The sequence below is a fragment of the Diorhabda carinulata genome, chromosome 7, assembly GCF_026250575.1.
Source record: "Diorhabda carinulata isolate Delta chromosome 7, icDioCari1.1, whole genome shotgun sequence".
In the NCBI taxonomy this organism is placed as follows: domain Eukaryota; kingdom Metazoa; phylum Arthropoda; class Insecta; order Coleoptera; family Chrysomelidae; genus Diorhabda; species Diorhabda carinulata.
The window spans coordinates 763,785-787,652 of NC_079466.1; the positions used below are offsets into that span (position 1 = coordinate 763,785).

Sequence of the window (23,868 nt, forward strand, 5' to 3'; positions counted from 1 at the left end):
TGTGTTTTAAAATTAGTTTCTTCCATAATTTTTGAAAAACAGAGAAAAAGTTGATGTTTAGACTTTATCAAAATATTTTGATAAAGACTGAAAGAAGTCGAAGCGTCAACTTTTTATCTGTTTTTCAAAAATTATGGAAGAAACTAATTTTAAAACACAAGAGACCTGAAATCAAGAACATTCAGAAGCATAAAAACATTTTCTTATAGTGCAGTCAAATACTTCTACCACCTGAAATCCTATTCTAAAACCTAGACAATCTTCGATTTATACTTTATACCTGTGAGATGAGTACAGTCGACCTTTCCACTAGATTCTTCTCAAAATTCCGATGGAGCAAAATGAGGTAACACCAATTTTCTTATAAACATCTCTATTATTTGTATTAATCCTGTCGCAACGAAAAAAAAAAAAAAATGTCATAAAATTACGGGCTAAATATTTTTATTTCTACTTATAATGTTATATGGTATGAGATTTTCTTTTGGGAACAGAATTGAAAGAGATATCAGCGTTAAAGAGTCGATTGCTGTCGGTTCTAAGCTGTACTTGCAAGCGGCGTCGCGTCGCAAGCTCCAGCGGAATTCATTAGATACTTCAGAAAATGTGATTTTTTGACCTTACTTCCTTGTACTAAGCGAAGAGGGACGAACATTTTTTTTATTTGAATGATATCGCCTTGTATTACACCATTACATTATATAAAAATGTGTTGATTGCAAATTTTAGCATATATAGCGACTACAAATATAAGTGTTGCGAAAAGCTTATAAGAGAATATCATACTATCACCAAAACAACAGACCATGGAATTCATCTCAAGTATCATGCCCTTTTTGATAAAAGGCTGTATAATGGTCGTAACTCCAAATCCTCTCAAACAACAGTAAGCTTTGTAAAATGTGTTATTGATAAGGAAAGAAATATACAAACAACAAAATAACTCAGTTTTTTGCGGAGGTATCTTCGGAATAAAAGTTGTAATAATTGGATATTGTATACAAAAACGGAGAGGAAAAAATAAACATTCCTACAAGAGAAGAAAGACATGAAAAATCAGTCTTGAACGACAATGAAATCTCTATACTCACATATGGTTAGGTGACAAAACATTGAACAGGAGCCGGAATGTTCTTAAAGAAACTGATTATATAAAAATCAATAACTGTCAGATTGTTAAGGGAAGTAGTGAATTGAAGAGATACGCAACAATCAGCACAAACCGTCAAGGAGGATGAGTAGCATCAGAAAAGTCAAATAAAAAGTGGTAATGAGCTATTCCGGGGCACTCTCCTTGTGTAAGCTTCCGCTGGGTACTTGGACATCATGAAGTGGAAGGGAACAGTAAAGAATATAGGCTAGCTAAAGGTGAGACAAGGGGAGATAATTCCGAAGAGATAATAACATTGCTATTACCAATAGAATTGTGAAAGATGCTATTGACATAAGAATTAGAGTCATCAGGATATGTAGTCACACAGAAGTGATTGCAAGATATCCAGAGCAACTGCTCAAGCATCTCCTCTGTTGGTGCTCTGCCTTGACGGAAACGCGGGGAAATTGTATTCTGTACAAAATATATCGTAGGTATAACCTATAGTAGTGGAATAGATTAAGTTAGGTTAATGAAGTAATTCAACTCAAGCTCCAATCCTCAAGCCGGTCCGTAAACGAAATTCGAATAGGTTTAAATCACAACAACATGAATACACCGATCAGAACAAACGGGCCTAAAATGTGTATATCCTGAAAGTTGCTATTACACGGTAACGGGTTGAAGGGCGAGACGTATCTATAGCCGAACTAATTCTAGTTAATTTCGAACGGATCTGTGCGATTACGTCCTTTCATTCGAAAGTAATTATGCGCCCTAAATTGGATCCATCAATTATCTTGACGCTCGGTTTGTCAGGATTCTGTCATATTTCTGATAATAAAATGGCTCGATTAATAAATGGATATGAATCGCTCGGTTAGATTTTTGAGAGAGCGGTAAATACTAAAAAAATGGATATGTTTGAATTCGTAAATCGAATTCGGAGCTATTTTTCCGATTTCAACAATGTACTCGAAGAAATCAACGTTTTTGGATTGAGTTTGGATTGAAAATTAGATTACGGTTGTCATGAATATATTTCGTTGCTGCCTATCCAGATACTGACCATTTAAACTAGCTAATACAGCACTATGTCTTTGTTTGGATGCTTTTCGATCTAGCTCTATAGAGAGTTTTTACTGTGAAGCTAATGAGCTCCCACTTTGAATGAGACCACAGTAGGTCCTTCTTTCTTATACTGCTTTGTATCCTAACCTCTATATCAATCTCTAACAGTTCATATCAACCTAATAATACAAGTCATACATTTTTCCATTTTTGTCTCTACTCCATCATGAACCATCATGAACCCTCCTAAATTTAATACAAAAAATGGCTCCAAAAAACTTTTAAATCGTTGTAGCTATGCTGCCTTGTACAACGTTACTAATTCTAATAATTTCATTTATATTTCCACCAACCTGCGGCATTTACATTGGCGAACTCTTTATTATGCTATAGGCAATTAATTCCTTTTGGCCTTCTTTGGAGCATGTTATTAAATGGACAGATTCAATGACTCTTATAACAAACAATATGTAGGTAACCAACTATCAAAACATCACATGAAAACTGCTTCAACGTATATCATTAGCTAAACAATAACTATTTATAGGGATTTAAAATCTTTCTTTCAAGAAAAACCAGAGTACCATGTCAACAGAATTGGAATAACGGTACTTCTTTTCACTAACACCTCCAACCAAGTACTGACAGAATGTTATAAATATGACAACAGTTTTAGATTGAAGTTCATCACAACATCCTCAATGATTCGGAACAAATTACTTACCCAATTCAATTTCTCGAAGATTTGCAATTTTACAACAAATTATTGAACAATTCTGTTAATGAATGTAAGGACACATTCCTTTAGCGATTCTTAAACTATTCAATTTAACAACAAGACGATTTTTCTAGGTATCAACCACTCAGGGATATTAGCAAGTTTGCAGTCTTTCAGGTAGTTCATGAGTTTCTTTGGGTTTACTTGAAGTAGCTTTTTCGGTGAATGTAATAGTTGGTTTATTTTTCGTTCCTGGTCATATTCTGAACAATCAATTAAGAGGTGTTTCACAGTTAGACATCCCGTACATTGGTTTGTGAGAAGCTCCTTTCGAATAAATTGGATAAATAAACAAACCTATTAGATTTACTCGTTACTGTGTCACGTTTGCGTTTGGCATGTGAGTTTCTGGACGCCCTGTATCATAAATTATTGTTAGTTTGCATGCGGTAACGCATAAATATTTCTAATGATGTTGGTAGCCAATTGAGTAGTGTAATTAATTTATTTCGCTCCATCCATGTACCTACAACGTTCAAGACTGCTTTAATGAAAATGATTCCTACCTCTCCCTGTTACAAAGCCGTTGGATTATAAATCACACTTCCTAGAGGAATAATCCTCCTCTTCATCAGTTTTCCTATTCAACATTTCCAATAAATTTGTTATCCGTAATTCCTCTTACTCTAACATTTCTGTGTATAAATTCAAAGTGAGAGATCCTTTTTCCGGAACCAGGATAGTCTTTTAACTAAGTAGGTAGTGAATGATTTTAAATTCACCCATTACGTATTGATTTTCGGGTATGCGTCGTCGAGAGAAAAGTTAATGAAGTTCTTTGTTCATCTTGTAATCTGAGCTACCTGAACAGTTGAAAGGCAAAAAGATTCGTATTCTACAGATAGTTTTTCACCGAACATTATGTCGAGCCTTTACCTTTAACGAGAATTAAAATATATTCTGGTAATGTCCCTTTATTCACAGGCAAAGCTGCGATAAAATTTTTGTTCGCAAATTATACATGTAAGAATTGAAAGTTTGTGAAATGAAAGTAATATGTAACGTTTTACCCTTTAGTGGTCCCAAAAATTTGAGATACTTTTTATTTGCTTTCATACCAACGCCCCAAGACATATCGAATCAAAAATGGATTTCAAAAAGAAATTATTACAGTTGTCCCAGATAAAATTAAAGGAAATTTGATTATTGATTTCAATATCCGTAGACTGAATGGCTATATCCCAATTATTCTTAAACCTTCTTATCGTAAATAAATTTGTTACATAATTAAATAATTGGACAGGTATTTAAAAAGCAACGATATGTGATTAGTATGAAAGCAAATACATGTTAGTTTGTATAAATGCTTGAATATATACAATTAATCACGGGAATTGCATTAAACAGAATCTGAGACTCATAATTGAAGTAGTTTACATTACTTTATCCTAACCCTATATACCCAGACAATTAATTTGCTTTTGTATTGCGTTTGGTTAGAAAGTTAACACCGAAATTGAACTGGGATTATGAATAAGATCATTGATGAAAGTAATGGTTAGAGTGTCCAGATTTTGTTAAATGTTTTTAACACAACGTGTTTTCGAATACAATTATGTAAAAATTCTGGACCAATACAAAATTCAGGATGGTATGTAGCGCGGTTGTTGAATATTAATGTACGAAAAACCACAGTTTGAAATGTTAAAGTGAATCGTAGTTTACCGTTATAAATTGTACCACCCTGTATAACAAAAGTGTCAAATCACAATATGTGTGGTATAAAGAGCAATCATTTCCTCAAGATGGTAAATTTTCATTGAGACTATTCCAAATTATTGGTACTATCAATTAATTACTAGATATTATTTAAATTTCAATCGGTTAAATTTTATAGCAAATGAAATGATTCGAAAAATGTTTTTCCCTGCTTACATCACGAGAGTTTTGATTCAATCAAGAGCATTTAGTGAGCCGCATGGGCATATTTCGAGTATTAGTCGAGTCTAAAAATCTTGAAGGCTATCCACGTAAAGGATGTCAAAAAAGTGCATTAATTCCAGAAAACAAAGTTAAAATAGAAGAGATATTCATGCCAGATCGTCAATTAACTTTTAGATATAAGTTATAACTAATATTTTGGTTGATGTTTTCAGTTTGATCGTTTTAGAACCGATAAAATTGTTTCCATCGTTTTATGATGTAGATGAGGTTCGGAGTCAGTACCATGACTGTGAATCAAAGCATGAGGTTGAAGAGTGGTTTAAATCCGGTCAAAGTGATTTAGGGTCCAGAAATCAGGCAAAATAGTTATTGTCTAAGTTTCTATTGCTAGTATAATTGTTGTATTTTCAACTAAATAGATGTAAAAATGATTTTCGCAAGATGTATACAGCTCAAGAAACCATTGTGAAAGTTAAACATTCCCCCTAACTACCAGATTTGTCTTCTTGTGAAACATCCATTATGTTTCTTGATATATGGTATTAAGAATTAGTTATCAATTTATTTGTGAATAGAAACCATTGAAAGATTAATGCAGTTTTTTGAAAAAAAAAATATAGGAATTTAGAATAATGCTGAAATTTATGTCCACTACTAATTTATTAAGGAGTAATGAAGATTGCAAATCTGCAAGGAAAGATAAAAATTTCATTTTGAAAGGATGATTGCTCCATTAGATTTTTTATTTGAAATCTATAATAACCTATGAATTTTAAAAAAGCTGCTACGTTGGAGGGCGAACGATTAGTAATAGTACTAGACTAAAGATAAAGGTAACATGCGAAAAACTCGTCAATGTTCCATGTCCATGGTGCATTGCTGCTGGATGCTCACCTGTAAATAAAAAAAAGTGTTTGATGACCCAATTCAGTGATAAATTGATGTAAATAGAGTATTATACTTCATCTAAAATTACCAGCTATAAGAAAACATAGTTTCTCATTAATTTTTGTCATTTTACAATTGTTGATAAGTGAAACAGCAGATGAAGCATCAGCTGTTACATAGCCGCTCAGTCGAATATAGAGAAATAATCCTTTACTACTAATAGGAGACTGTTGATGTCAGTCACAAATTAAAAATCGACGTAAAGGTGCGAGAAAAGGCTTTGTGGGAGCCGCACCTTAAACGTAGGGGACAGAAAACGATGATAGAATCATCGAAAAATTCAGAAACAGAACGTTTTCTGGTCTTAACTATCTAGATGAGTATTTTCGATCTTAGAAAAAGTATAAAGCATCGCTTGTTTCGATCACTAATAAGTTATGGACAACACAGAGCACACATTCTTTATATGTAGAAATACTGCAAATTCACTCTTGAATATTAGAACTGAGACTCCGTAGCTAAGTACTTAGAAACAATCTATCAGGATAATTAAGTGAATGACCGAACGATGTGAATCAACAGCTAAAGAGTAATTGTAAATCGAGCGATAACAGTCAATCTAGGGGATCCAGGATGGAAACCTTGGAACGATTCAGTTTAAAGAAAAAGGGTTTTAGTAGATAGTGGAAGTGTTGAACAGCCCCAAACACCGGTCGGTTTCGTGTGGAGACTTATGGTGAGGATGATCATTTCCTTACTCTTCGGATAAAAGAAACCATAGTTGTTATTAGCTATAGTAGTGAGTGGATTTTCTTTTACCTACATATTTAAAGTAGTTCTTCTTTAAAAACTGTTGACACTTTGTATGGTAGATTTAGTCTTGTCAATTACTTTTTCATTTTTTCCTCATCGTAACTTGTTTTTTGTGTTGTCGATGTAACATTTGGTAACGGTGGTTTTTGCATGGCGCATGTATTATTCTGATGATTTAAAAATAAACAAGATGTGTCCTAAAGTGGCCGCAGTAAGAGATATGTTCTACAAGTTTCCTGGCATGGGAAAAGATCTGGATGTCTTCGTTTTGACGGGTGTATTAACTATAAGAGCACTGTTGTAATCTTCCATATCTTCAATGTATCTTGTTTGTGCACCAGGGGCTTTCAATAAATTCCTGATTGAGACAAATGAAATATTCAGAAATTCCTATTCTGAGTAACTTTTGTCAATGTGGATGATCTGATGACGTCATTTTCATATTTTATTTGATCGATAACTTTTGTTTTAGAAATCCTTATCGTTTAATTGAATTTTTCAGATGGATGTTATTGTGAATATTTAGGGTACTTTGTACTTTGAGTTGATTTAAGCTCTAGTCGATTTTAAGATGAGTTAACTCTATAAAATTCTTGTATGCGGCATTACAATTCCCCATCGGTTTCGCAGGTCCCAGATTTCTTGTTTTTTATTGCGAGTGACTCCAATATCTTGTACGCCATAATAACACAAGTCAAAGTATAAAATCAGAAAATGCACAAAATGGCTGATGTTTGTAAGAACAAATATCATGGGTGAAGTAGCCTTTCACCACCTTCTTACGATTTAATTCGGACGAGACTTTTGTGAACAAGATATGTCATTATGTGTCAATATTCTCTTAGAAATTATCTGTTCAAAGAAATATTGTTGACAAACGTCTATAAAATATTATAATTGTCGAATCATAATAGTATTCAAAGACTTGACATTTTGAATTCGTCCTGTAATCAAATTGTATACCAAACTGGTTCACTATATATTTTCCTATATGTTTTCTGTGTATTTCCATAATTTCAAAAAGTATTACTTTATCAACTTGATCACTTTTAAAAACTTCCAAGAACTAGTAATGAATTGAGGTTAACATTCTTCAACTGAATCAATAATCGTTGAAAAGCATTAGGTACAAAGTTTCAAAATGAAATCTAACGTAGACAGCAATATAGGAGGCTATACAAATCGAAACACTGGTATTTACATTTAAAATACTTTCTTCAAAACCTTGCAACTTTTCTAATTGAACAAACTTCCGTCTCCCCTTTTTTGTGACTTCCAAAGTTTGACGTTGCCCTTTAACTTCAATGAAAATTTTTCCGAACTAATATATCTCAATATTAGACAACTTACAATTTTCACTTCATCCAATAAAATATTCATTTCCAAAATCAATACACAAAGGTATCATATATTATCTAATATATTTTGAAAGATTAAGAAAAAGTGTCGCCTAAAAAGTAAAGTAGAACGAGAATTTCTAAAATGAATAATTCGTTTGCTTTATTCAATCGAATCATATTCATATTATGTCATTGTTGAAATGTTTATATTTTAAGTTGTAAATATGCAACAATGTGATATGTCAATTAAGAACTCCCAGAACTTCTGTAATAAATCAAGTAAAAAACGTGTAAAATTTGGATAAAATTACACTCATTTCTATAGTTATATAACTTCATGAAAATAGAATATACAATAAACCTGTGCTCTACAAAAACATGTCCAAGCCTATTTTTATTCCTTAGGCGTAACATATTCTGTAAAATATATCTTACTGGCAACTAAATGGAATTTTCCAAAATTTGATTCATACGATGACAAATCTCAAACATGATTCCAAATGTTGATCTGTTAATTATTGTTGCATTGCAATGTATGTATCAAAAATTTCTGACGCAATGTAATCGATCTTTGTCATTGTTACGATTCTATTTTAATGTTTCTGCTGAGATATTTGCATACTATGTACCCATGTTCATACTAGATCAAAATCCGTTTCAGAATAATTATTCAATAGTATTGACTAATGTAGGAAAATTTTTGCTTCGTTAATATAAATATTGTCATACGTATTAGAGAATCGAAGTAGATCAATCGCCAAGGTTGCACCTTTATGTAAATAGTATTCAATCAAACTAAGAAATGTTTCTGAGTGTACAAACTTACCATTTAGAATATGAACACGGACACTGGCAGTATTCGCGTTGGACGGGGTGCATGTGTAAAGGCCTGAATCGCCTTGTCCTGCTTTTTGGATCAGCAAACGACTTGTCGTTATAAATCCTTTTTCCGTGACCAGACTGATACCTCCCCTGGGCGAATCGAAATTGATCACCTCAGAATTCTGAGACCAGATAATGTTCGGTGGTGGTTCGGGGGCGTATTGTACGATGCACGTCAAGTTGATCGTTGAGCCCATGTTGATAAACAGCTCCGGACTACCAAGAATTTGCGTTATAGGTTCTGAAACAACAAGAGATTTCAGAATAGGTGATATGGGATGAAACTGGAGTAATTAATAGTATATAAGAAGGTTATAAAAAGATGATAACTTTCGTGACGAATTTATGTCATTATATCTCATTTCTATTTACTAATTGTTGATCGTTACAACTTTTCAAATACCAATTATCGTTACATTTTGATAGTAAATGGAACTAGAAAGTACAAAATCGTTATTTTAACACTTTAAATTTGAAAATTGATTGTTAAAGAATATTATTTCAATGTATAAAAGCATAGGGAGCTTTCTAGGATCATTTAAAATTGACTCTAGTTTTATCTATGATCGGAAAATATTTATATCAAGCGTCTCAGCTCACGTTGAGTTTGCTTTGGTATAGACGCAGGCTTTTTGATTATCTACCGACTATCTTCAAAAATATAAAATAATAACAGAATGGGATTTCGCATAATAAATTAGGAAAAATTGATAAAAATTAGGAAAAAAAGTAGTAGAATTCTCCTTCTCACCCTTCAGTGATATCCTTACCTAAATTCTCGAATTGTCTCCGAATTGTTTGTCCTCTCAACAGATCCCGAGTCCCTAGCGATTGTTACTATTTTTTTTTACTTGCAAAAGAGAAATTATATACGTAAACGCCTATTTTAATGAGAAAATCGGCAACTATTACTTGGAAGGGGTAAAAGGATTATAGAGCTGGCTGGACTAAGTATAGAGGCTCCTTTAATTGTAATATAGGCAACTTTCCATACAACCCTTGTATGAGCGGGTTAATAATATTTGAGGTTGTATGTCAAACTGAAATATTTACTAAAAAACTTGTCCCGCTCTTAATATTCACAAATAATTCGTTTCAAACCTATGTTATTTTTTATTGTGGCACGTGTAAACGAAAAACCAATTTTATTAGGGAGAATGGGATGTTTTCGACAAGCGCAAAAAACTCTACATTCATTTCTTTTTCAAGAAAATATCAACCAAAACGTTTTTATGTCCAATAAAATGAAATTGGACTGTCGCTATTATGATATCGTTTTTGTTTGTAAATTTAGAAGAAAGAAAAACTCAATAATACCTTTCATTACAAGACAAAACAGGCGATTTTTGCTAGTTAGTAATTTTGAAAAAATGCGAAGGAAATGAGATTTCTTAATCATTTGAGTTGAATAACAGAACAAGATGTCATCTGAATGAAACAAATTTTTGACTTCATTGTTATCTGAATGTCGTTATTAAAACAGACAATACCTCAGAATATATTGAAGCATTTTTGAATATTATTTTGTCGGTATTTGTCAATTTTGTGTTATAATATTATAGTTATACGATAGAAGACTATAAATTTCGATGTGGGGATAAATTTTATTATCCGTCAAAGAGAATTGAGGAAATATATCTATTTTTTTGTGTTTGCAAATATCCATTCCGACGTAATGGATGGCCACGGTTTAATTAGTACATTACTTAGTAGAGCATCGCCCTACTTTTCTTTTTTTTTTTTTAATTTCAATTCTGTATTATCACGCGGTAATAAACACTAAATGTCGTGTAAAGCAAACATTTCGATAAACAAGTCATTGTTACGATACCGGAAGCCAAAGAAAGTTCTTTTCGGGAGAGAATAGGCCCGCATACCATGGACGAAAAGTGAACTTTTCAACCCGGAGAGAGAAAAATTGACATATTCTACATGAAATAAGATCAATTATTGAAGTAGTAAGTAGTAGTAAGTATATATAATTCAGAATGTCAATTTAAAGGAAGTTTTTGGTGATAATGGTAATTATTCTAGGGTTGTAGCAGTAAAGTACTGTTTTATCATATGGATCTCGAGCTTTTCAATACTTGTGAATTCATAATTGAGAACTGCGAATATGGTCAAAATATAACGTAAAAATAGAACATTGCAGAGAAGACTGAGGAAGGATGATATTCTGGAGTTTAGACACCACTTACATTTGACAAGTTGTTTTTATTAGAATAATATCAGTGATTTCGAAAAAAAAAAAATAGTATAGCTAGTTTTTGAAACAAAATTTGTGTTATTTAAACAAGCAAGTGTTTAGGACTTGAAGCATCATAAATATTATGTAAATCCACTCTCTAGCCTTGTCTATAATTGATGATATTGAGTGAGGTTATGTATTCTATGTTTATGACATTTTAAAGTTCGGATATGTGTGAGAAGCTTGATACACTTTCCATATGGGATGGTTGAACGTGTATCATACTTCCCTCATAAAACATCCATGGTATGAAATTTTTTTATTCACAAAGCCATTAACGTGGAAAAGCAGGAATGATAAAAAACCAAACTTCCCATATCGGATGAAAGCAATGGTCATGTCAGTTATACATACAATTCAAGCCAAGGGAAATTAGCTGGCAGTATATCCGCCAAACACAGCATGAATGGAGACTGAAAAACATAATTCGTCAAATTATGGAAAGAACGAAACACCGTGTGGCTTCTGAGATTCCTGAGAAGAAATAGTAATTCATCACTTCGAACACCAGAGCCTCTCTTGTGAAATAAGCCTTCAATAAATACAGTGCTGGGGAATTATATTTGAAGAAAAATAGGGCCGATAGTGTAAAGTAGTGGATAAATATTGAAGAGCTATTGGAAAATAAACGTGGACTTATTATGTCGGTCAATGTTTAGATCGAGTATATTCGGTTCGTGACACGCAAAAAACTTTTTATGTGGCCGACGATTCAATGATGAAGATGTTACCAAATTACAGTCACCAAGTTTTGGTAGGTGCATCCGCTTGAGGTAGCAGATACTTATCGTTTGCTTTAAGTAAGTACGGAAGTATGAATTGGTCTGTTTTCAAATACTTACGTCTATTCTTTGAGAAGCAGGTATGTTTGCGGTTTCTAAAAATTTTCTTCCGGTGAAGACAGTTTTTAGTTGAAGTAAAATTATTAGTTTGTTCCATTAGAAATTAAATATTTGAAAAGTTATTAAATGCAAACCTTAGTTCGGTTGTTATATCAAGGATCCCTTATATGGTGTATCATCCCTTCTTAATATAGAATATTTTATACTTCATACAGAAAGAACGAGTAGTTCAAAATATGTTTAAGGCTGATTATTTTCAATGGCTCGTCATGAAAACTAGAAGAGTACTTATTTTTGATATGTACAATTCTTCTATGTGAATTATTCAAGGCTCTCAAGTATTTTTTGGTTGATTAAAAAATGTATCAACCCTCCTCAGTCTCGATTATAAAAAAAAATTATGGTATAAAAATTTTATGCATACAATTTTATTACATTACATTTTAATGATATTCTCTGTATCCATTGATGAATCAGGGTTATTCTGAAGCTTGGAAAAAATATTACAAAATTTAAACTTCGGTATTTTATAACCACAACCCCCAAAAACACCATTTTGCAGCATATCAATAGAAAAAGGAACTTTTATGTCTCTTTTTCTTTGTGTGGCACATGGAGCATCCCCTGTGTTTACAATTGATCTAGCTCTAGATTTCTAGAGTCGGTTACACTTCGGAGGTTTAATTCTCCACGTAGTAGAATCTGTACATTGCATTCCATCAAATCCAAGTTTCCAATGAAGTGTCAATGTTCTCACTTAGGTTGGTACGTACATTTTCTCGTTTCAATCCCTGTGGATTATTTCGGTGTTTTCTCGTTTGTCCTGTAGTAGATTCCATAAAAGGGTCCTACAAACGCTTCATAGACCCTCACTTTAGCAAGTTTGTCTGCTATTTCATTTCCATCTACTCTGATCGGTTTTGGTACCTATAGCAGGGTGACTTCATTTTTTTGCATAGCATAAATAATAGAGAAGAAAAATTATTAACGAAACAATTTATTTAGGTATGTATCAGATCTCAGAATAAGGTCACTATACCTAATTCTGAAAGCTTTTCTGTGCAATATCATATTAATAAACTCAGTTACCTGACGAAATAATCAACATTCAAGATTTATTTCATGTTTTCTTTGATTGGTATACATTCTAATCAGTTAATTAGTTTAATTTTTCATGTAACATTTAATAACGTTCCAGCTGTATAACTTATTGTGATCTAAAGGCTTTTTTGTTTTGTTTTCGATGGAAAAGAAGTTCATGAAAATTCTGTTTTAAACTCAAGTAGTCGATTGAATTAGCATTTCAGTTGAAATTAAAGTATCGTCCTCAAAACATAATGAAAATGTTGTTCTACAGCTTTGTTAAAGCCGTTGTTTGTTTTTTTAATGTTTTTGTTACGGAAGATTAGAAACTTGAATGGTATCTCGACTTTCAATGGTATTCGTGAATAAATTTTCATTAGAAATGTCGTCGCTGCTACCGTAGTATTTTAAAAATCAAAGAGAAAGAAAACGAATGGATTAAGGAGTTTTCAATTTGCATCATGCTAATTGAAAAATATCAAGAAATTGTTTTATTTTGAATCAGCATCTCATTTCAAATTTTTAGTTTATTTTTAAAAAGATCAACTGTTATTGTGATCCCTGCATAATCTGAAATTGGAATGTTCTATTTTCCTTTTCCATGATAATTCATTGTAACCTTATGCGATATTATTTTTTGTGGTCAATTATTTTATTTCCAAATAGTAGCTGCTACATTTATCTACGAAGCAAACTGAAAATTCGTTATCGTTTTATACTGTTGCTGTTTTATGTTTATAGTAACAAAAGTCGAAATAAATGAGCTAGAAGATTACAGGAGATATACAAAATTGCCGTTATTACCGAGAAACGTCTTGTGAATGGGAATTTACAATTTTCGTGATTCTATATAAAACATTAAGGGCAAGATGGTGATTACTCGACAGTTTATTTATATATTTGAGTTAGCGTGTTCTTTGAATTATGAAATAAAGAGAGCATGAAGAGATTAAGCCCGGTAATTTGACAATTTAATGGCCTATCGCTCATTCAAACGGCGTCCCAAACGAGCTTTTAAAATATGGAGACCCCGAACTTGCGAGGAAACTAACGCAACTATTTGAAAAAATCTTAAACAAAACGGAAACACCAGACGAATGGCATAACAGTATCACCATACCTGTATTCAAGAAAGGACTAAAAACCAGCCCAGAAAACTATAGAGGAATAACTCTCCTGAATACGGTAATGAAAAATTTCACGAGTATTCTCAAGGACACACTGAGAACAATAGTGGGGAAAACAAGAAGAGACAGAGTGAGAAATACAGAAGTCAAAGAGCAACGCGGGATACAAGACATTGTGAGATGGGGAAGACAACGTAAGAGGCAGTGGTACAACCATCTAACACGTTTGGACGAGAACAGACTTCCGAGTATAGTCCTAGAAAACAACCCGCCCGGCTCAAGGCCTCCCGGGAGACCACCTAAAAGGTGAATAGATAGCTGGCAATCCACCTATCAGGAAAAAATGCAGAGGCACCTTCAGAATTAACAGATCGACAGATCTCCAAGAAGTAGAAGAAGAAGAAGAAGATTTATTCTCATTAAATGGAACTCTCCAACGTATGGTTTGAATTTACAAATGTTTTTGTTTCTATTGCAGACTATTCATAAGTTTTTCTAGCTATGATAGCGGTGTCATCTGCGAAAGCTACATTTGCGATATCTCCGCCGAAGTTAAAATAATGCATTTGGGTGGCTATGACTGTTACAATAACAAATTTGTCGTTTCAATAAATTGTTATCGTTTAATTGTATTAAAAGTCACAGTGGATCGTTTATCTGGAAAAGAACGAATAATCAACAACGTGTAACATCTTTAATAATTTATATCCTAACCAAAATCTCATGACAAGATCTACTGTCAGTAAATTAGTAAAAAAGTATAACGAAACTAGCTCATTTAAAGATTTATCCAAATCAGAGCGAAGAAAAACTGCATCAACTGAGAACAAATCCACCCTTGAGTACTAGATACTAAATATCCAGCGAACTTGATATTTCGCAAACATCCGTAATGAAAATGTTGCGTGATAATAAATTTCATCCAAACAAAGTAACGTTGGTTCAAGAGTTGTCATATGACGTGAAGAGTTTGCAGACCTAATGATGGAAAATTGTTACAATTAAAAGGATCCGAATTTTTTAAGTAATGTTATGTTTTGCGATGAGGCCACTTTTTGTATTAATGGAAACGTAAATCGGCAAAACTGTAGATACTAGTCACGTAACAATCCTCGTTGAATGCGTGATTCCTACACCCAATATTCCGAAAAAGTGAGGGTATGAGCTGGAATGAAATTGGTCCCTTTTTAATTGTAATTTGAATGGTCTGGCGTATTTAAATTTATTGGAAAAAAGTTTTATACCTGAGATGACCAAATCCAAATAAATATTTTAAGTTGCATTTGAAAAAAAATTCATTATTAGAAACTTTCAGACTTCCAGAATAATGTGTCTCCCAGAAAATGGATTGGATGGCGTGATTTTATCGAATGGCCCCCGTGATAACCCGACATGAATCCTTTAGACTGTTTCCTGTACGGTGACATAAAAAACATCGTTTATAAAATAAAACCTGCCAATATTCAGGAATTAAAAGATAGGATTACCACAGAGATAAGAATTCGTAATCTACTTCTACATACACGAACATCTATGGATTTGTCTTCAGTTGTTGCATGTTTTCTACGTCATGATTTGGATAAATACTTTACTGCACCAGTTTCATTAAACTTTTTACTAACTCACTGACACTAAACCTTGTTACGAGATTTGTATGAGCACAAATTATTGAAGAATATTCAAATTAAACTGGGGATACTGTAAATATAGCTATAACTCCGAAATTATGGCGATTTAGGTATAAAGAATATCACATGAAAAATATTATCTAGTATCTCTTATGGATTTCTAAAAATACAATATAGATACCACCACAATACCAGCCGTATCACATGACCCTTGTACACAAAAATTAATAAAAATAGTACAAGCCGTTTCCGATATAATAGAGGCGTTCCATACATAAAACTCACTCTGTATATTAATTTAATAATTCTGAAAACCCTTTCGACATGACTCAAATCGTATAATATCTAAGTTCTACCACTTTGTTTTAAATGAACTCATATTATTTGTTATGAAAATTTTGGGAAAAAGTTAATTTATTTTTTGACACTATTCTCAATTATAGTGGTGGACAATCTTTTAACAAAGAGGTGTCCATGTGCCATTTTAAAGTGCCACTGTAAAAAACTGTATAATTTTTTATTTAAATTTAGAAAGTTTTCAGTGTGATCGTTATCCTTGTGTTCTCACGAAAGCTTTTCTATTTCTAGTTTATGTCTAGCTACTTTCGATATTACACACGCCTCTGTATTTTCTGTTATTATCCGGCTTCGATATGGATTCAAAATTATTTACATATGAGAAAAAACCTGCTTGCTTATATAGGAGGATTAGAGTGCAGATGCAATTTTTTTCACAAAAATAAATTTATTTATCACAAAAAATCAGTATTTCGTTTGATTTATCTTGAAGATATTCTATCTTAAAACTGTTCTTGCATCTCAAACCATCAATCCAGCGTGTTCTGCTATCACTTGACTCAAGTTACGTTGTCAGCTTGTGTAAAATCCATATGTAATTTCTAATTCAATAACTATTACTTTATTTGAATATATTATACAATTTTCCGTATACTTGTTGTAAGAGTCGGGTCGATATATTTTGATAAAGACTTGAAGAAAAGCCGAAACGTCAGTTCATTCTTTATTCAAAGTCTTTACCAGCTGGTTTTTCAGTATTTAAGATTTTGGCAAAATCAAATACGAAAGTGTACCAACTCTATTCCCAGACGATGAATAAATAAATATTCGAAAGCTCGAAATATATTGGGGTTAGCATACTTTGGTGTTCAATTTTGCCACAATTCCACTACATATTTTAAAATCACTAGTACAAGAAGGAGATTAATTTCCACGGAATTTTATTAAGAATAGGAACAAAAGCAGAGTCTATCGCTTCACTTCACTAGGTGAAATTTGCTGTTATTTACGTTAAAAATTATTACACCTGCCGATATACAAAGTATAATTATTTAGAGTCCATATCAATCATTCAACAATCATTTATGGAATGAATTTTGATCATATTATGTTTATAAAAAGCTTGTTATAAATTATAATCTGGTGATAAATTATAATTCATTGGATGACATTAAAAACACTTATTAAAACGTGAAACTGGATTAAATTTCATCACTGTTCAAATTTAATTCTCGTTTGTTAATTTAATATAAACGATGTAGCAGATTAAAGCTCTGAAGTTGGAGCTGTAAGTAGCAACAAGCATCTTTAGAGTGTGAATTTACAATTTCTAACGATTGAACAAAGTGTAGAAGAGGAAAACTTGGATCATTTGCGTTTAGCCGTAACGATTATGAGACCGTGCTAGTTTACAATTATTCTTGTTCACGCCATTTGGTTTATGAATCTACCAAACTAAATATATATCTATTGTTATTATTTCTTGGGATAATAAATGTTCACTCTACTTATAGTGTAAACTTTAGAAAGATTCGTTTCATATATGATGAAGTATTTCTACGTTCGTTTGGAAAACTTTCCTTCCATGAATAATTCTTGGGTTTTGTTGTGAGATATGAGCGTTATTGTAGCTGCTCATACAACGCGAATCTATTCTCCGAACAAAACTTTACTCTAACAAATACCCTCTCGTCATTTATTGGACCTAAAAATAAATTTTGAATGAAACAAAAGTTGTCAGGATTTTTGTATTTTCACTCGTCTTGTAATGAATCCCGTCACAACGGACAAAACAAATGAACTTTTTCCTCTAGTTCCGGCAAAAATATCTCTCGAATTCCATAACACATTCTTGAATCATTGAAAGAAAATAAGTTATACATCCAGTTTCGTCTTTTTACTTAACATAAAAGTCCATTCATGCACTCCATAATATCTGGACCAAGCTCTCAATCTAAAAACGTGCTGATTACAAGCGTACGTTTCTCATCTTCTCTCTCCATCTGTCTCCACAGTCTGGAACTCTGAGTCACGTATCTCGAATTGCCTTTGCAATGACGTACGGTTTTTAAATAATGGAGGATTAATATCTGTCCATGAAATTGTTAAGTGAACTGATTGAATCATTTCTATAAGATACAATCTAGAAATTTGATAAGCCTCAGTATATGATTAACAGGTATTATTAATCTCATTAACAAGAAAGAAAACAAGAAGATATTTATTGAAAATTGTGTCGAAAGTATTTGTAAAAAGAGTGATCAAAGAAATAGAACCACACTTTGAAGAATTTGAAAGCGGGTTTAGAATAGAAAGAAACATACATGACCACATCTTCACAATAAGACAATTAAACAGAAAACTTAAAGCACAAGCATGATAGTTTACAGATCTAGAGAAAGCTTTCGACCGAGTACCAAGAGAAAAAGTCAACAAACATATAGCACAAAAACTCATTCAAGCGATAATGACCCTGTTTTCAAAAATAAAAATAAATCAGAGCGGATAAGTCAAACTATTTTTAAGGAATTGAGATATTAGATAAGAGAAGTTGTCAGAAGTACTTCATCACTCGGAATGTGCGATTGCTGTCATGCTATTTGGCAAAGAAGCAGATAGTTTATAACACACTATCAAAAACATATTTTTAGAATAGGGAAGTATCTATATAGGCAAATATTCCTATATACAACTCGTAGTAGTAGACACAGATCTTGATTTATTAGAAATAATCTAAACTGCAAATTTGAATTATCACGACCACCTGGGACAGATGTAGATTAAGAGAGAGGTCCAGAAAGTTTGGGAGCCAAAATAGACAAGAGAGGAAGTCAGATAAAATCTACCAAACTTGATCTATAGAAAAAATTCTCACTGACAAAGGGTTAACGAAAACACAAGCAGTGACCTTAGCAATGGAAAAAATAAAATTATGCGAATTTCGATGCAAAACAAAAATTTTTGCACTTTTATAATTGTAAATACAAAATTTCTAATCCGAGTGTTTTATATCTGTTAAAATGATTACTTTATATATACAAAGTGTACAAAAATGAAATCCCGCCACTAAGGAAATATTTCACATTTCGTTGTTATCCTCATTGTGAAGAAATATTCTGAAGACCAAAGAATATCCGGGGTAAATTAAGCCGTACGTAACTGCCCAAATCCAGGGTCGAGTTGTATGCCTCTAGGGCTTAGTGTAATCTCTTCCGTGACATTTACAAGTTGACGCGAAAGGGTGGCATATTTGCCGAAAGCATTTGTGTAATGTATGACTATGTATTATTTTGACAATGTTCCCATCCCAATCATATTCGAAAATTTTAGAAAGTAAATAGCGGATTATTACTCCATTCATTTGCCATACCTACTACATTCATTTTCTATGGACGACTTTATAGGAATTGTTTCCCTTTTGTAGTGAATCCTATTTTATTATTCAGGTATAGCCGTATACAGGATCATTTAGTTTAAGTGGTAATGATTATGGGTCTGTGCTATATTTAACCTCTTAGTTCCCTCATTTTGGTTCCTTTCTTTACTCCAACTGGATATTTATTGAGGGAGGTTGAAAGGTTATGGATACTTTAGAAGACCATGTACAAATATTTGAAAGTGTCAGATTTTATGTTTATTGTTAATGCTTGCTCGAATTATGGGTCATTTGAATTATCTATGCAGATTCTGCTGGGAAGCATCACGTTCTACTTATTTTGCATATTAACATACACAGGGATGGTGCGAGAAATTTAAACTTATTAATAATAAAAGAAAGATAAATTTTAACGTTTCGACTTTTACTTAAAAAGTCTTTATCAAAATATGATATTTATATTGATATATTAGTTTTTGTAATAATTTTTGAAAGATGGATGAAAATATTTTGATAAAGACTTAAAGAAAAGTCGAAACGTCAAAATTTATCTTTGTTTTAAAAATTATTAAAAAAAAATAGGAATTGGCCTTTTCCTATCTTTAACCAGCTGTCAGAATTTTGATAGATTTTGTTATAGAATAAGGCATCAGTTTATAATTTCAAAGAAAATAATTGAAACGAGTTTATTGAAAATAAGTTTTGTTTGATGTTAAAAATATTATATATGTAACCCATATGTTAAATTTAGAATCTAGGTTGTAAATAGACAGTTAAGTTGATTGTAACATTCAATTGGATCATAGAATATGAATCAATTCAAATACTAAAATAATTATTAAGTGAATATTTAGAATAAGGACAAATAGAGAGAAGAATTCCTGATTTGTCTCAAGTGGTATTGTTTGCTGATAACAAGTGAAGAAAGATCTGCAGGTCCGATTAGTGCATTTTATTTATTGGTACCAATAAAGCGAACAATTATACATGAGTGTTGAAATATACATAAAAATTTGTAATCAGATTAAATAATTATCAACCTTATCAAATTTGAATGGAAAACTCTCGATTTTTTTGTTATATGGGTGATTCCCTTCTAACTGTGATATTCAATGTCCTGTATTGTTTTTTTGTACTAGTCATTAATTAATAATCAATTAATAAAAATTTTGTGTTAATTGAATAATTCTTAAGATATTTAAACATTATTTTTATACAATATAACTTGCCACTTAAAGAAAACTTATACTACATCACTTGAATGTCAGTACCGTGTCATGTCCATTCCTAGAATTTACCGATAAATTATTAATTTTTTTTGTCGTAACAAATGATTGAAACTAATTACCTTATAAATTCTAATGTTTATGATCAAACTGAGGAAAATTGATGAACTTGTTGTTTAATATCTTAAGTTACCATGTCAGTACCGTGTCATGTCCATTCCTAGAATTTACCGATAAATTATTAATTTTTTTTGTCGTAACAAATGATTTAAACTAATTACCTTATAAATTCTAATGTTTATGATCAAACTGAGGAAAATTGATGCACTTGTTGTTTAATATCTTAAGTTACCATGTCAGTACCGTGGATAAATGAGTCAGTACCGTGGAACTCAAAATCCGACATTTGTGTCTTGCTCGTGATACTTTGAAGTTGTAGTAAATTCCTCTTAGAGTTTTATTTTTACAGTAAAATAGATGAATAATATGCATAAAAAAGTTAGAAAAGTTAAATTTTAAAATCTTGAAATTTTGAATACAAAAAATCACAGTTAGAACGGAATCACCCATATCCCTTATACGGTAAAGTTAATTGAAATTCCTCAGTTACGAGTTACAACTTATTCAAATATTATTCAAATATTCAAATTCAGCCAATTTTATTACAGTAAATATGAAACAAAATTATCAAAAAAATATAGTAAATTTGTATTTATAATCAATATAAACGCCGGCACTCAAAGAGTCTCTCATGCTACTGAGTAAATGAATTAGAGCTGGTCTCAGTAACAATTAAATTTCGATAATTAATGAAACTAAATATACATTAATATATAAAAAGTCTAAGTCTTGTAAAAAAAAGAACATCAGCTTTAGGTTCACATGGCCAAGACAACGTAGAATCTAAATATTAGTATTCCAATGATCTTGATCTTTGGTACCCTTAAACCTCTACATCTTATATAGTTATTATGGGATACTAAATCTCAATTTATTCACGTTCGAGGTCAGGCGTTTATCTATGTCTTTGAGACGTCTTTAATACACAAACGCCTCCACTTTTATTTATAATGCTGTGGTGGTAAAATCTCCAACCTGGAATGTCATATCCAGATAGAGACTGGTGCAGAAAGGAAAAGGGAGATATTAGAACAGCTATCTATATCATGTTGTATTCATCTACTACATGGTGATATAGAAATAGTCCCAAGTCTACCAGAACATTAGTCTAAGAAAAGCGAGCAGTAAATGCGAATAAGGGCGATCTAGCAGATATATCAAGAGTTGCATAAAAATATACATGAACGACACCTTCAGAAAAAAGATTTTATGAAATAACCTCATGGGAAAATGACGAGCTACATCAGAGAAGATTACGCCAAGGATCTACATCCAATAAAATAATTCACCATATTTACGCGTTTCATTTCGAATTCATGTTATGTCTAGGATTATCTCAGAAACTTCTATTTAATCTGATAATTTCATCAATCGAAACATGAGTTCATTTTTTTATTATGTATGACTTTCTCTATAGATTAATACAACTGAAACGAATCATATAAAATACGGTTAGTTAAATAAACTTGTGCATAATTAACTGGTCAGCCGCTGGATTCCTCTGGATAAGCCCGGAATACTGTAAAACATTCGAAACGTGCCGATATGCCAGCATATGCCATTTCTCCGGGTTGCTGAATATCCCTTAGATATCTCATTGTGGTCAGACGACAGATATCGTTTCCTAGAGATTTCGGGGATACAAAATCACGATTGAATTGAAGCACGGAACCGATTCAATAAATCATTTTCCAGATTCGTTTCTTACAAAAAAAAAAAAAAAAAAAAATATAATGATGATTGATAATATCAGTATATCAGACCGGAAGCATTACAGAAAATTATTTGACAGTAGATTAACTTTTACATATTAAGATTCATAGTCATCTCGGAAGAACTAGCTAGTTGCTTTGTAAAGTCTAATGATGTTGCGACCTTGCTTACTCTAATAGCGGTTTCTATTCTCTTTTGACCTCCGCCTTTTAGTTAATCACTTCATTTTAAATGAGCCATTCATTTCATTCAATTACCCTGATTATTAGAAATAATTTTTTTTTCCTGCATGACCAAGTTTTCCCGGTGTTACGAGTTTCAGTAAATCTTTCGTTCTTTCAACATTTATTCTGTTATCAGGTACAGTAGATATTTTTACAGGTTCCTGAAATGAAAATATGGCGGATATATTCCAGAATATTTATAATGCAGATACTCCTTACGTTTACTTGTTTCAATTAGAGTATTAAACACTTGTTTTTGTGAGATTGTCCCTCTACGTAAATACTTTGTCCTATAATTGTGTTTACCACAATCTCGATGTTGAATTTTCAAGTTTAAGGTGACGACCACCTACGTTACAGTGAATTAATGAGTTCGTCTCTTTCGCATGCTGTATGTGGTCGGTTTGTTGGTCCCAAAAGGTTTGGAGTTGGTCCTTCGGACCGAAACCCGCTTCGTTACGAACTCTTGACGACTGTAGAAAGGGCGAGTGTGGAATACGAAATTGACGGCCTTGCAGAGGCGGACAAGGTTGATATAATTTCAAAAAAAGGGGTTTCGAGGCATCGCTTAATATATACAAAAGCTAATTAATGCATCTAAATATTTTTGATTTCAGGTCTCTTCTATTCCAAAATTTTTTTTGATAGTTTTCAAAAGAAAAATAAATGTTGACGTTTCGACTTTTTTTTTATCGTCTTTATCAAAATATGATATTGACAATGACAATTTGCTTATTTATATTGATCTATAGATCACCTTCATCATGAATATCAAAATAGGGATAAAATCAGTTTAGAACTTTGTTCCAATAAGAAAAATTAATTTTTTCTTGGTTTCCACATCTCAAATATTATGAATTTATTAGACTTTACAAAATTGTACTTGAATTATTTGGATCTTATTTATTATTTATAACTTTTTCGTTCTTATGAATGTGAACCATTTTTAAAAATTCTCTTTTTCGTGTATTAGATTCCATTTCAAGAATTTTTGGATTAATTGAATTTATGTTTTTTTGATATTTCATGTTTTGTTAATGCAATTCTATTTTTTTAATCGTATTGATGACCTCTCAGTCTATTTTCTAAATACTGAGATGTTTGCCCTATGTACTCAGCGTCACAATTAGTACAAGGCACTTGATATATAATATTACTTCTTTTGTTTTTTAGTGTTCTAGATTATACTAATATAATATTTATTGAAATAATTCGATAATTGTTGGGAGAGTCCT

General features: G+C 32.0%; 1 protein-coding gene across 1 annotated transcript in view; it reads right to left on the bottom strand.

Moving 5' to 3' along the window:
- Window positions 1-141: 141 nt before the first annotated feature.
- Window positions 142-23,868, bottom strand: part of LOC130896219 (zwei Ig domain protein zig-8) — a 294,191-nt gene continuing 270,464 nt past the window's right edge. The window contains exons 4-5 of the mRNA XM_057804161.1: window positions 8,694-8,990; window positions 142-5,720 (exon numbers count right to left, since the gene is read on the bottom strand). Of these exons, the coding sequence (XP_057660144.1) occupies window positions 5,611-5,720; window positions 8,694-8,990 (407 nt within the window). The 3' untranslated portion in view covers window positions 142-5,610. The remainder of the gene's footprint in view (window positions 5,721-8,693; window positions 8,991-23,868) is intronic.